This window comes from Setaria viridis, chromosome 9 (genome assembly GCF_005286985.2).
Source record: "Setaria viridis chromosome 9, Setaria_viridis_v4.0, whole genome shotgun sequence".
NCBI classification, from domain to species: Eukaryota; Viridiplantae; Streptophyta; class Magnoliopsida; order Poales; family Poaceae; genus Setaria; species Setaria viridis.
This window is the reverse complement of record NC_048271.2, coordinates 37492422-37506812: the sequence shown is the minus strand read 5'-3', so window position 1 is coordinate 37506812 and position 14391 is coordinate 37492422. Positions and strand designations below refer to the sequence as shown.

The 14391-nt window shown below is 48.3% G+C and overlaps 1 protein-coding gene across 2 annotated transcripts; it reads right to left on the bottom strand.

Annotated features, from left to right (window-relative positions):
* Positions 1-60: 60 nt before the first annotated feature.
* Positions 61-1453, bottom strand: LOC117837186 (uncharacterized). Of its 2 annotated transcripts, XM_072290928.1 has the most exons (3): positions 1185-1453; positions 696-779; positions 61-611 (listed from the first exon to the last, which is right to left on the bottom strand). In XM_072290928.1, exons 1-3 carry the CDS (start codon positions 1425-1427, stop codon positions 222-224), a joined length of 717 nt encoding a protein of 238 aa, XP_072147029.1. In that variant the 5' UTR covers positions 1428-1453; the 3' UTR covers positions 61-221. The 2 variants fall into 2 exon arrangements, with proteins under 2 accessions (XP_072147029.1, XP_034572666.2); XM_034716775.2 differs by having other exon boundaries at positions 61-779.
* Between the last annotated feature and the right edge of the window lie 12938 nt (positions 1454-14391).

Below are 14391 nucleotides of genomic sequence, written 5' to 3'. Positions count from 1 at the left end.
AAACTCAAGTCTTCAGATGTGAGAATAACATGCATGATAACATCAGTACCCAGGTACTCATATGACAAAAGATACCACTTTTCAACTTAAATACTACTAGTACAAGCTAACAAAGCTGAATATCTCTAAACAAGCGAAGGTTGTTCATCACTTATACTAAAATTATTATTATGCTAGGCAGCCTTAACTCGTTACCACACCAACCACACGTGACAACAGTGCTACACCAACTTGTGGTCATCGCCTTCGTCATCGGTGACCTCCAGCTGCACCTCAGCATACCCCTTGATGGAGTAATGGCATTGCAAGTACTCAAGGAGCACACGTTCAACCTCAACATAGGGAGCAGTAATATCAATAAAGCGTTGGCGCAGCTCAGGCTCACAGCCGATGGGAGGAGGCTTGAGAGGGGGATGATTCTTCAAAAAATCAATGGTCTTCTTGTCAACCCTATAAGTCACCATCTTAGTCTTCCTATTTCCGACAGCCGATTCGCTGTCCTCCATCTTTGCCTCCTCCGATTGAGACTTGACAGGGGGCTCATTCAAAATCTCGAAGGCCTTCTTGAGCATCCTCTTAATCTCCATCTTAGTCCTCCTATCTCCGCCGACCTTGACAGGGAGCTCATTCAAAATCTCGAAGGCCTTCTTGAGCATCCTCTTAATCTCCATCTTAGTCTTCCTATCTCCGCCGACGGATTTGACTATGAACTCAATCTTCGCCTCCTCCTCCAATCCGCTGCCCTTCATCTTCGCCTCCTTCGATCCACTGCCCTCCATCTGTTAGTTAATAATTTCAATTTCATTAAGAAAAACAAAGTAAATAAATGGAAAATAAAAATAGATAGAATTCCTTTTATTTTTCTTCAAATCTAAAAAGAAATCTCCTTTTTTATACGTAGGTCACCGCTTTAGCATTTTAAAAGAGGATGCGTGCCCTTCTAAGTAAATAGTTCAAACTATTTTATTGATACAAGTGTTCTATATCAGACAAATTCTACGCTAGCTATTTCCGGCTTAAAGCATTTCGAGACTATACAATGTAGTTATACAAGGAGTACCCCTTTTTGCCCGGAATTCAAGCAGTTTAGCTAAAAAAGGGGAACTCATTGAAATAAATATTTCCTTCTAATCGAACTTGAAATAAGATTCCAAAGAAAGATACTCTGAAAATAAAAGAAATACCTCGCTCGATCTCTTAGCCTTCTTCTTTGATCCGCTGCCTTCCTTATCCTCGCTCTTCGCCTTCTTCTTCTCCTTCAATCCGCTGCTAGATCTCTTGCCCTCCTCCCTCGATCGCTTCAACTTCTGCTCCGATCTGGCGTCTGCCACCATCGCCTCGTCCTCCGTCGCAATCTTCATCCTCTCCTTCCCGCCCTGCGACGGAAGGACAGCCATGAACTCGCTGCCCTCCTCCCTCGAGCTCATCTTCTCCTTCGATCCGGGGTCCGCTACCATCGCCTTGTCCTCCTCATCGGGCCCGGGCTTCTGTAACAGCGAACGGAAGCAAGTCGGGCACGCCTCTAACAGCGAACCGGAGCAAGTCGGGCACTTCTTGGTCTCCATCATAATCCTCCTCCTCCTCTGCAGAACCTTCCACTGCTCCTTCGTCGCCTCAGCCGGCTCTATCTCCTGGAGGGGCCCGTGCAGCAGGACCGCCTTCATCAAGGCCCGCATCTTCTCGGCTTCCGTCACCACCTCCAACACCTCCTCGTCAGGCTTGGGAACCGATGTGCGCTTCATCCTGAGCAAGAAACCGGAGCATGTGGAACACATGACCAACCCCGTGTCTGGTAACCTCCGCATCGTCCCACCCCCGTTCTCCATCGCCCTCCTCTCACCCACGCTTTCCATCGCCCTCCTAACCTCCGGCCGGGGTTCAGCTCTTCTCCTAGACGTGGAAGGAGAGGTTGCGGCGGCGTCGGCTGCCTTAGATTAGACCGAGGAGAAGATGCCGAGGGGAGCCCCCGATATATATATATATATATATATATATATATATATATATGATTCCCCCGCAAACCCTAGGTGCCAAATGGTCCAACAAGCCCAACTCGGTAGCAGGGCCCTGTTTGGTTCATGACCCACGAAGTCCTGCCAAAATTTGTGCTGTATTGCCAAAGTTTTGCTTAAAAACAAGAAGCAAATTGGCAAAGTTATTTTGCCTTGTTGGTGCATGTGCTAAGATAAAGTTGCGTTTGGCCAAAGTTTAGTTGTGCCAAAGTATGTTTTGTGGCTTTATTTAGTACTACCTCCGTTTCAAGAAAAAAATGCAAATCTCGCATCCTGGGAAGACCAAAGATTCTTAATTTTGACCAAATCTATTTAAAAAGGTATTGATGTTTACGATGCGTAATAAGTATCATTAGATTAACCATGTGATGTATCTTCATGATAAATTTAACTCAAAATCTAAATGTAGATAATATGTTCTATAAACTTAGCAAAACTAAAGATCCTTTGACTCCTTGTAAAACGAGATTTACATTCTTTTCCGGATAGAGGAAGTAGGTCAACAAAAGACTTTCCTTGAAAAAATGACTAGGGTTTGATTGGAAGCTACTCCCTCCGTCTAAAAAAAATTTATCTAGTCAGCTATGGTCCATGGTCCATTGCTTGTGCCGGCTAGATCTTAGGCGTCAAAAGTATTGGCCTTGTTTTGGCACCAAAAAGAGGCGGGCGTAGGATCTGGACTATGGGTATTCAAAATTGGAGATGGCAAAAAAAAAATTTTGACAGAATAAATTATAGTTTCATAACACAGAATTAAGTGGTAGCATCATTGATTAATAAAATTGATCACAAATTGAAATTGTCCAGCTACTAATGATCAACATATCAAAGTGGCAACATGTGAAATAAATAGAGGCTAAAACAATAAAATGGTAACAAAGATTATAACTTACAAGCTATAGGATAACTTTCCGTTCTGCCATGCTTTGAAAATGAGCGATGATGTACTTATCCTTAGCTTGCATGAAGAATTCCCTTTCAATCAATGTGACCAAGCAACCATTCAAATATTTCTGCCCCATCTTACTTCTTCTCTTGTTCTTTATCAAATTCATTATAGAAAAGACTCTCTCAACACCAGCCGTTGCAACAGGGAGAACTAGCACCAATTTGAGAAGTTTATAAACAATTTCATACCGAGAAACCTTTCCTTGTTTAACTAGCATCATAGACAACTCTGCTAGACTTCTCAAATTTTTGAAGTTTTCATCATTTCTGACATCATTGATATAGTGGTGCAACTGAAAATGAAGCTGGTGTATTTCTTGAAATTCAAAGTCATGTGGATAGAACCCAGCAAGCTTAACCAAGTTCTCAACATTAAAAGCAGAAAAGGAATTGACTGGACTGAATGATGCCATGCATCTAAGTAGCTCTGTGTTTACCTCATCAAACCTATTATTGAGCTCTTGAACTTGTCTATCAATGACACCCAAAAACATATCAGCATGAAACCGGTGATAATTAATAGCACCTCTGTAGAACTGCCTTCCTTATCCTCGCTCTTCGCCTTCTTCTTCTCCTTCAATCCGCTGCTAGATCTCTTGCCCTCCTCCCTCGATCGCTTCAACTTCTGCTCCGATCTGGCGTCTGCCACCATCGCCTCGTCCTCCGTCGCAATCTTCATCCTCTCCTTCCCGCCCTGCGACGGAAGGACAGCCATGAACTCGCTGCCCTCCTCCCTCGAGCTCATCTTCTCCTTCGATCCGGCCTTCGATCCGGGGTCCGCTACCATCGCCTTGTCCTCCTCATCGGGCCCGGGCTTCTGTAACAGCGAACGGAAGCAAGTCGGGCACGCCTCTAACAGCGAACCGGAGCAAGTCGGGCACTTCTTGGTCTCCATCATAATCCTCCTCCTCCTCTGCAGAACCTTCCACTGCTCCTTCGTCGCCTCAGCCGGCTCTATCTCCTGGAGGGGCCCGTGCAGCAGGACCGCCTTCATCAAGGCCCGCATCTTCTCGGCTTCCGTCACCACCTCCAACACCTCCTCGTCAGGCTTGGGAACCGATGTGCGCTTCATCCTGAGCAAGAAACCGGAGCATGTGGAACGCATGACCAACCCCGTGTCTGGTAACCTTCTTCTTTGATCCGCTGCCTTCCTTATCCTCGCTCTTCGCCTTCTTCTTCTCCTTCAATCTGCTGCTAGATCTCTTGCCCTCCTCCCTCGATCGCTTCAACTTCTGCTCCGATCTGGCGTCTGCCACCATCGCCTCGTCCTCCGTCGCAATCTTCATCCTCTCCTTCCCGCCCTGCGACGGAAGGACAGCCATGAACTCGCTGCCCTCCTCCCTCGAGCTCATCTTCTCCTTCGATCCGGCCTTCGATCCGGGGTCCGCTACCATCGCCTTGTCCTCCTTATCGGGCCCGGGCTTCTGTAACAGCGAACGGAAGCAAGTCGGGCACGCCTCTAACAGCGAACCGGAGCAAGTCGGGCACTTCTTGGTCTCCATCATAATCCTCCTCCTCCTCTGCAGAACCTTCCACTGCTCCTTCGTCGCCTCAGCCGGCTCTATCTCCTGGAGGGGCCCGTGCAGCAGGACCGCCTTCATCAAGGCCCGCATCTTCTCGGCTTCCGTCACCACCTCCAACACCTCCTCGTCAGGCTTGGGAACCGATGTGCGCTTCATCCTGAGCAAGAAACCGGAGCATGTGGAACGCATGACCAACCCCGTGTCTGGTAACCTTCTTCTTTGATCCGCTGCCTTCCTTATCCTCGCTCTTCGCCTTCTTCTTCTCCTTCAATCCGCTGCTAGATGTCTTGCCCTCCTCCCTCGATCGCTTCAACTTCTGCTCTGATATGGCGTCTGCCACCATCGCCTCGTCCTCCGTCGCAATCTTCATCCTCTCCTTCCCGCCCTGCGACGGAAGGACAGCCATGAACTCGCTGCCCTCCTCCCTCGAGCTCATCTTCTCCTTCGATCCGGCCTTCGATCCGGGGTCCGCTACCATCGCCTTGTCCTCCTCATCGGGCCCGGGCTTCTGTAACAGCGAACGGAAGCAAGTCGGGCACGCCTCTAACAGCGAACCGGAGCAAGTCGGGCACTTCTTGGTCTCCATCATAATCCTCCTCCTCCTCTGCAGAACCTTCCACTGCTCCTTCGTCGCCTCAGCCGGCTCTATCTCCTGGAGGGGCCCGTGCAGCAGGACCGCCTTCATCAAGGCCCGCATCTTCTCGGCTTCCGTCACCACCTCCAACACCTCCTCGTTAGGCTTGGGAACCGATGTGCGCTTCATCCTGAGCAAGAAACCGGAGCATGTGGAACACATGACCAACCCCGTGTCTGGTAACCTCCGCATCGTCCCACCCCCGTTCTCCATCGCCCTCCTCTCACCCACGCTTTCCATCGCCCTCCTAACCTCCGGCCGGGGTTCAGCTCTTCTCCTAGACGTGGAAGGAGAGGTTGCGGCGGCGTCGACTGCCTTAGATTAGACCGAGGAGAAGATGCCGAGGGGAGCCCCCGATATATATATATATATGATTCCCCCGCAAACCCTAGGTGCCAAATGGTCCAACAAGCCCAACTCGGTAGCAGGGCCCTGTTTGGTTCATGACCCACGAAGTCCTGCCAAAATTTGTGCTGTATTGCCAAAGTTTTGCTTAAAAACAAGAAGCAAATTGGCAAAGTTATTTTGCCTTGTTGGTGCATGTGCCAAGATAAAGTTGCGTTTGGCCAAAGTTTAGTTGTGCCAAAGTATGTTTTGTGGCTTTATTTAGTACTACCTCCGTTTCAAGAAAAAAAATGCAAATCTCGCATCCTGGGAAGACCAAAGATTCTTAATTTTGACCAAATCTATTTAAAAAGGTATTGATGTTTACGATGCGTAATAAGTATCATTAGATTAATCATGTGATGTATCTTCATGATAAATTTAACTCAAAATCTAAATGTAGATAATATGTTCTATAAACTTAGCAAAACTAAAGATCCTTTGACTCCTTGTAAAACGAGATTTACATTCTTTTCCGGATAGAGGAAGTAGGTCAACAAAAGACTTTCCTTGAAAAAATGACTAGGGTTTGATTGGAAGCTACTCCCTCCGTCTAAAAAAAATTTATCTAGTCAGCTATGGTCCATGGTCCATTGCTTGTGCCGGCTAGATCTTAGGCGTCAAAAGTATTGGCCTTGTTTTGGCACCAAAAAGAGGCGGGCGTAGGATCTGGACTATGGGTATTCAAAATTGGAGATGGCAAAAAAAAAATTTTGACAGAATAAATTATAGTTTCATAACACAGAATTAAGTGGTAGCATCATTGATTAATAAAATTGATCACAAATTGAAATTGTCCAGCTACTAATGATCAACATATCAAAGTGGCAACATGTGAAATAAATAGAGGCTAAAACAATAAAATGGTAACAAAGATTATAACTTACAAGCTATAGGATAACTTTCCGTTCTGCCATGCTTTGAAAATGAGCGATGATGTACTTATCCTTAGCTTGCATGAAGAATTCCCTTTCAATCAATGTGACCAAGCAACCATTCAAATATTTCTGCCCCATCTTACTTCTTCTCTTGTTCTTTATCAAATTCATTATAGAAAAGACTCTCTCAACACCAGCCGTTGCAACAGGGAGAACTAGCACCAATTTGAGAAGTTTATAAACAATTTCATACCGAGAAACCTTTCCTTGTTTAACTAGCATCATAGACAACTCTGCTAGACTTCTCAAATTTTTGAAGTTTTCATCATTTCTGACATCATTGATATAGTGGTGCAACTGAAAATGAAGCTGGTGTATTTCTTGAAATTCAAAGTCATGTGGATAGAACCCAGCAAGCTTAACCAAGTTCTCAACATTAAAAGCAGAAAAGGAATTGACTGGACTGAATGATGCCATGCATCTAAGTAGCTCTGTGTTTACCTCATCAAACCTATTATTGAGCTCTTGAACTTGTCTATCAATGACACCCAAAAACATATCAGCATGAAACCGGTGATAATTAATAGCACCTCTGTAGAACTGCCTTCCTTATCCTCGCTCTTCGCCTTCTTCTTCTCCTTCAATCCGCTGCTAGATCTCTTGCCCTCCTCCCTCGATCGCTTCAACTTCTGCTCCGATCTGGCGTCTGCCACCATCGCCTCGTCCTCCGTCGCAATCTTCATCCTCTCCTTCCCGCCCTGCGACGGAAGGACAGCCATGAACTCGCTGCCCTCCTCCCTCGAGCTCATCTTCTCCTTCGATCCGGCCTTCGATCCGGGGTCCGCTACCATCGCCTTGTCCTCCTCATCGGGCCCGGGCTTCTGTAACAGCGAACGGAAGCAAGTCGGGCACGCCTCTAACAGCGAACCGGAGCAAGTCGGGCACTTCTTGGTCTCCATCATAATCCTCCTCCTCCTCTGCAGAACCTTCCACTGCTCCTTCGTCGCCTCAGCCGGCTCTATCTCCTGGAGGGGCCCGTGCAGCAGGACCGCCTTCATCAAGGCCCGCATCTTCTCGGCTTCCGTCACCACCTCCAACACCTCCTCGTCAGGCTTGGGAACCGATGTGCGCTTCATCCTGAGCAAGAAACCGGAGCATGTGGAACACATGACCAACCCCGTGTCTGGTAACCTTCTTCTTTGATCCGCTGCCTTCCTTATCCTCGCTCTTCGCCTTCTTCTTCTCCTTCAATCCGCTGCTAGATCTCTTGCCCTCCTCCCTCGATCGCTTCAACTTCTGCTCCGATCTGGCGTCTGCCACCATCGCCTCGTCCTCCGTCGCAATCTTCATCCCCTCCTTCCCGCCCTGCGACGGAAGGACAGCCATGAACTCGCTGCCCTCCTCCCTCGAGCTCATCTTCTCCTTCGATCCGGCCTTCGATCCGGGGTCCGCTACCATCGCCTTGTCCTCCTCATCGGGCCCGGGCTTCTGTAACAGCGAACGGAAGCAAGTCGGGCACGCCTCTAACAGCGAACCGGAGCAAGTCGGGTACTTCTTGGTCTCCATCATAATCCTCCTCCTCCTCTGCAGAACCTTCCACTGCTCCTTCGTCGCCTCAGCCGGCTCTATCTCCTGGAGGGGCCCGTGCAGCAGGACCGCCTTCATCAAGGCCCGCATCTTCTCGGCTTCCGTCACCACCTCCAACACCTCCTCGTCAGGCTTGGGAACCGATGTGCGCTTCATCCTGAGCAAGAAACCGGAGCATGTGGAACGCATGACCAACCCCGTGTCTGGTAACCTTCTTCTTTGATCCGCTGCCTTCCTTATCCTCGCTCTTCGCCTTCTTCTTCTCCTTCAATCCGCTGCTAGATCTCTTGCCCTCCTCCCTCGATCGCTTCAACTTCTGCTCCGATCTGGCGTCTGCCACCATCGCCTCGTCCTCCGTCGCAATCTTCATCCTCTCCTTCCCGCCCTGCGACGGAAGGACAGCCATGAACTCGCTGCCCTCCTCCCTCGAGCTCATCTTCTCCTTCGATCCGGCCTTCGATTCGGGGTCCGCTACCATCGCCTTGTCCTCCTCATCGGGCCCGGGCTTCTGTAACAGCGAACGGAAGCAAGTCGGGCACGCCTCTAACAGCGAACCGGAGCAAGTCGGGCACTTCTTGGTCTCCATCATAATCCTCCTCCTCCTCTGCAGAACCTTCCACTGCTCCTTCGTCGCCTCAGCCGGCTCTATCTCCTGGAGGGGCCCGTGCAGCAGGACCGCCTTCATCAAGGCCCGCATCTTCTCGGCTTCCGTCACCACCTCCAACACCTCCTCGTCAGGCTTGGGAACCGATGTGCGCTTCATCCTGAGCAAGAAACCGGAGCATGTGGAACACATGACCAACCCCGTGTCTGGTAACCTTCTTCTTTGATCCGCTGCCTTCCTTATCCTCGCTCTTCGCCTTTTTCTTCTCCTTCAATCCGCTGCTAGATTTCTTGCCCTCCTCCCTCGATCGCTTCAACTTCTGCTCAGATCTGGCGTCTGCCACCATCGCCTCGTCCTCCGTCGCAATCTTCATCCTCTCCTTCCCGCCCTGCGACGGAAGGACAGCCATGAACTCGCTGCCCTCCTCCCTCGAGCTCATCTTCTCCTTCGATCCGGCCTTCGATCCGGGGTCCGCTACCATCGCCTTGTCCTCCTCATCGGGCCCGGGCTTCTATAACAGCGAACGGAAGCAAGTCGGGCACGCCTCTAACAGCGAACCGGAGCAAGTCGGGCACTTCTTGGTCTCCATCATAATCCTCCTCCTCCTCTGCAGAACCTTCCACTGCTCCTTCGTCGCCTCAGCCGGCTCTATCTCCTGGAGGGGCCCGTGCAGCAGGACCGCCTTCATCAAGGCCCGCATCTTCTCGGCTTCCGTCACCACCTCCAACACCTCCTCGTCAGGCTTGGGAACCGATGTGCGCTTCATCCTGAGCAAGAAACCGGAGCATGTGGAACGCATGACCAACCCCGTGTCTGGTAACCTTCTTCTTTGATCCGCTGCCTTCCTTATCCTCGCTCTTCGCCTTCTTCTTCTCCTTCAATCCGCTGCTAGATCTCTTGCCCTCCTCCCTCGATCGCTTCAACTTCTGCTCCGATCTGGCGTCTGCCACCATCGCCTCGTCCTCCGTCGCAATCTTCATCCTCTCCTTCCCGCCCTGCGACGGAAGGACAGCCATGAACTCGCTGCCCTCCTCCCTCGAGCTCATCTTCTCCTTCGATCCGGCCTTCGATCCGGGGTCCGCTACCATCGCCTTGTCCTCCTCATCGGGCCCGGGCTTCTGTAACAGCGAACGGAAGCAAGTCGGGCACGCCTCTAACAGCGAACCGGAGCAAGTCGGGCACTTCTTGGTCTCCATCATAATCCTCCTCCTCCTCTGCAGAACCTTCCACTGCTCCTTCGTCGCCTCAGCCGGCTCTATCTCCTGGAGGGGCCCGTGCAGCAGGACCGCCTTCATCAAGGCCCGCATCTTCTCGGCTTCCGTCACCACCTCCAACACCTCCTCGTCAGGCTTGGGAACCGATGTGCGCTTCATCCTGAGCAAGAAACCGGAGCATGTGGAACACATGACCAACCCCGTGTCTGGTAACCTCCGCATCGTCCCACCCCCGTTCTCCATCGCCCTCCTCTCACCCACGCTTTCCATCGCCCTCCTAACCTCCGGCCGGGGTTCAGCTCTTCTCCTAGACGTGGAAGGAGAGGTTGCGGCGGCGTCGGCTGCCTTAGATTAGACCGAGGAGAAGATGCCGAGGGGAGCCCCCGATATATATATATATATATGATTCCCCCGCAAACCCTAGGTGCCAAATGGTCCAACAAGCCCAACTCGGTAGCAGGGCCCTGTTTGGTTCATGACCCACGAAGTCCTGCCAAAATTTGTGCTGTATTGCCAAAGTTTTGCTTAAAAACAAGAAGCAAATTGGCAAAGTTATTTTGCCTTGTTGGTGCATGTGCCAAGATAAAGTTGCGTTTGGCCAAAGTTTAGTTGTGCCAAAGTATGTTTTGTGGCTTTATTTAGTACTACCTCCGTTTCAAGAAAAAAATGCAAATCTCGCATCCTGGGAAGACCAAAGATTCTTAATTTTGACCAAATCTATTTAAAAAGGTATTGATGTTTACGATGCGTAATAAGTATCATTAGATTAATCATGTGATGTATCTTCATGATAAATTTAACTCAAAATCTAAATGTAGATAATATGTTCTATAAACTTAGCAAAACTAAAGATCCTTTGACTCCTTGTAAAACGAGATTTACATTCTTTTCCGGATAGAGGAAGTAGGTCAACAAAAGACTTTCCTTGAAAAAATGACTAGGGTTTGATTGGAAGCTACTCCCTCCGTCTAAAAAAAATTTATCTAGTCAGCTATGGTCCATGGTCCATTGCTTGTGCCGGCTAGATCTTAGGCGTCAAAAGTATTGGCCTTGTTTTGGCACCAATTGTAGGTCGGTCACTAAAATCATGCAGCGCGGCACGGCGCGTGGTTTATGAGACGTGCCGCGTGCGTGCGTGCGCTGGAAGCAGCTTTGCGTGAAGGATGTCCAAGCCTCCAAGGCTTTTCTTCGTTGGAGTTGGAGCTGTGAATTCATGGCCCGTGCAGCCTCTCGTCGGAACGCGCACCCTAGCCCTCGCTGCCTTGCGGCTGGGTTTGGATTTTAAGCAAAAACTCGGTAGTTGAACTTGAAGCAATTCAGAGGATGAGAGCGGCGTTTCTGATCGGAAGAGCTGTTGGGTCCATCGGCATCCTGGGTGGCTAGGATTGATGGGTTCCGTAGTTGGCTGACGCTTTTGAGGCGGCGGAAGCCGGTAGGCAGCGCACGGGCAGGTCTGGAAGGGAGCGCCCGGATCCCCCGCACGTACGCGTCGGGATCCCGGCGGCGTGGCCGCGCGTCTGCTCGCGTTCCCTGCCAAAAGAAAAAAAAAAGTTGCTCGAATGCGCGCACGGGCAAACACGCATTTGCCACACCAAACAACGTCACGGAGACACGGATCGATCGATCAGAGTGGCGCCAGTGGCTAGAGACAAGCCGTGCCCGTGCGGTGAGCACCCGGCGCCAGGACATGAGCTCCACAAAACCGCCACCACCGGCGCTCCCAGAGGGGAGCACGCCCGAATAAACAATTCAAAAAAAAAATCTGCAGAGGCTGCTGCTGAAGCTGAACCGTGCCGTGTGCGAAGAGGGGTCTGGACGCCAAGGCCGTTGACCGGACACGGCATTAATTAGTCGCGGGCCGGTGCGGGCGTGTGGAGTCGTGGGCGCTGCGTGGCCGTCACGATGCCTACCGCGCGCTCGTTTTTTTTTTCTTTTTTTGTCTATGGGGGAGCTCGATTTTGTGCAGGGCACGTATCCGCCATTAATGCGCATCGAAGAGGATGTCTTGGCAGCAGGGAATCGAACAAGCTCACATGTGTGATGCTCTCTCTGCTCGCTCTCTACTCTTTTCTTCTCAAGGGAAACGTGTGCCGTGCTTCGCAGGAATTACGAATAAATTTTCGCGAGCGTGCTACAAGCTATTGTCTGATGTGATCTCGTCAAAGAAAATACCCAATTATATCTCTCGTGGAAATAAAAACAACATCACGCTAAAAAATATTACGAAAATACGAAATCATTGGTGCGCACAGAGTATCTTGTGAACGAATAGCCGCGAATAGGACTTCAAAATGTGTGAGATGTTTTGCTCCTCCAGGAAACATGTGCGCTGTTTGACAGGAGTTTCGAATATCCCCACGAGTGTGTTTGAAGTCGTTCCCCTATGTTTATTCTAGTTTTTTTCAGTTAGTATCGAAAAGGTTTGTAACATGCTCATTGGTGGAATGTGCAGATTAGCAGCTCGATCATTTCTCCCTCTCTGGATTTTAAAAGAGTTGACATCTGTTTTCGAAAGTTAAAAGAGTTGACATTGTGCACGTCCGTCCATTGTCGTTTCTCCAGCAGTCGCCTCTTTTGGCATGCGTTCACGCTTCCAGTGGAGCTCTCTTCCACTCATCTCTAGGTACTAGCTGCAAAGGAATAACCCTACTAGTGTTTTTCTTTTCTTTTTCAGAGAGAGTTGAGACATGCTGGGCCCTGCGCACTTATATGAGCTGTGGCACTATGCTGGGCCGAGATGCCGCTGAAGTTGTTATTAACTGCCTCTGGCTTGGACTTTCTTAAGGGCTATATTTCGTACTTTACTTCGTACTGTATGGGCCTTGAAGGATGTTTAGCCCACACGAGGATACGTTAACCTCTCGCGGGCTGTACTGGCAGTTTTCTATTTTTCAGGCCCGTAGAGGCATAGCATGGTGTAAACCTTGTACTATTTACCCCTAAAGAGTCCCTCAAAAAACAATTTACCCCTAAAAAATGTCTCCATCTGTTTTGAAACATACTATATCCATTTTAATTATATTTATTTTTATCTTTACCCTAATTCAAATTTTCTAATTTTAACCAAATTTATAAAAGAATAAAATAACACCTACGATACTAAATAAATGCAGTATATGGTGAATCCATTGAAACAAATTTGATATTGTATAAATGTTTAATTTAGGAAAAAACCAAAGTGAACATAATATGAAGGGAAGGGAGTTTTTTTTGGGGGGATAAGAAGCGAAGGGAGTATGATGGGTGGAGTAAACACCATGGAGAATAAGATTCTACTGCCACTAATCTAATCGTGAAGTCCTTTTCATATTATTATTAGTAAAGAATTTATATTTTTCTCTATGTGCATGCACGTACACGCATATGAACGGATATGAAATATGGACCGATAGATCTCGGTACTTTTCCCCTAGTAAAGAGATCTTAACCTAGTGTGTCTTTTTGTAAAAAAGAAAGAAAGAAAAAAGATATTTTTTCACCATCGTGGAGCAGTCCAAGGATGACTAGCAACCAATGTTCACCTAAACGGTAAACGCTACACGATTGGTGTGGGTACGTGTAGCGTGTAAATTGTACACACGGCGTGTACACACTATTACACGGATTACACGCTTTTGTACTATATTGATAAAAATAAAATAATAACATGTATATATGTCTAAAATAAGCTAAAAATAATTTTAATGACAAGATGCAAATAAGTAATTTCAACTGAGAATGACTATTGGAATTTTTTGCATGCACTTTGCATGAATTAAAATTGAATCCTTAAACAAGGTCTATGTACGACATGATCATCTCCTAAACAGCATGCTACTCACCCGTTCAGGGCGTTTTCCCGTGCCATGTGGCCCGTTTCGATCGTGTACAGACCGTGTAACCTGTGCAATCCTGTGTAATATGTAATGTACCGTTTTAGGGCCTAAACTGCACGACAACCCATCTTGGACATGTCACGGCCGTGTAGCCCATGCAGGCGAACACTACTAGCAACGCGAGCATACATAAGCCTCTACTTTTTCTGCATCGAGGCTTCAAAGTTAACATGCCAAATAACTTGATGGTTGCGCATTGCCACTTGAATGCCAATGTGGCAGCATCCTCGGATTCCTCCGGTCAAGCACCATTAGTGTTAATATTGAGCCGATCAACATCCGGATGCTTGCAAAGCCACAAGTGTTCCGGATGCTTGTAAAGCCACAAGTGTATCCATGTCGACAGGACATTGCCATTCCATACCATTAAATAGCGAACGTCTGCAAGAGATTGAACTGGCATATCTTAAAGGCAAAGTCAACACGAACATTTTTCTGTTGATAGAACGTCATAGTCACCTATCACTGAAATGAATAGCTGCATTAATGAAAACACTGGGTATTAACCCTGTCGTTTGATCTTCATGGCTAGAGGTATGATCACCTTCGCCGAACCATCCAAGTGTTGCATAGTTGAGCAAGCATTTTTTTTTGTTTCAACTATCAATACATAAAGATGTACATGGTGTAATGTGTAATTTCTTTTCATTTTCAAATTAGTAGTCAGATTTTTACCATTCTATCAATATTCAGAACGATCTAGACTTGTGTTCTTTCACTAGTAGAGAATTG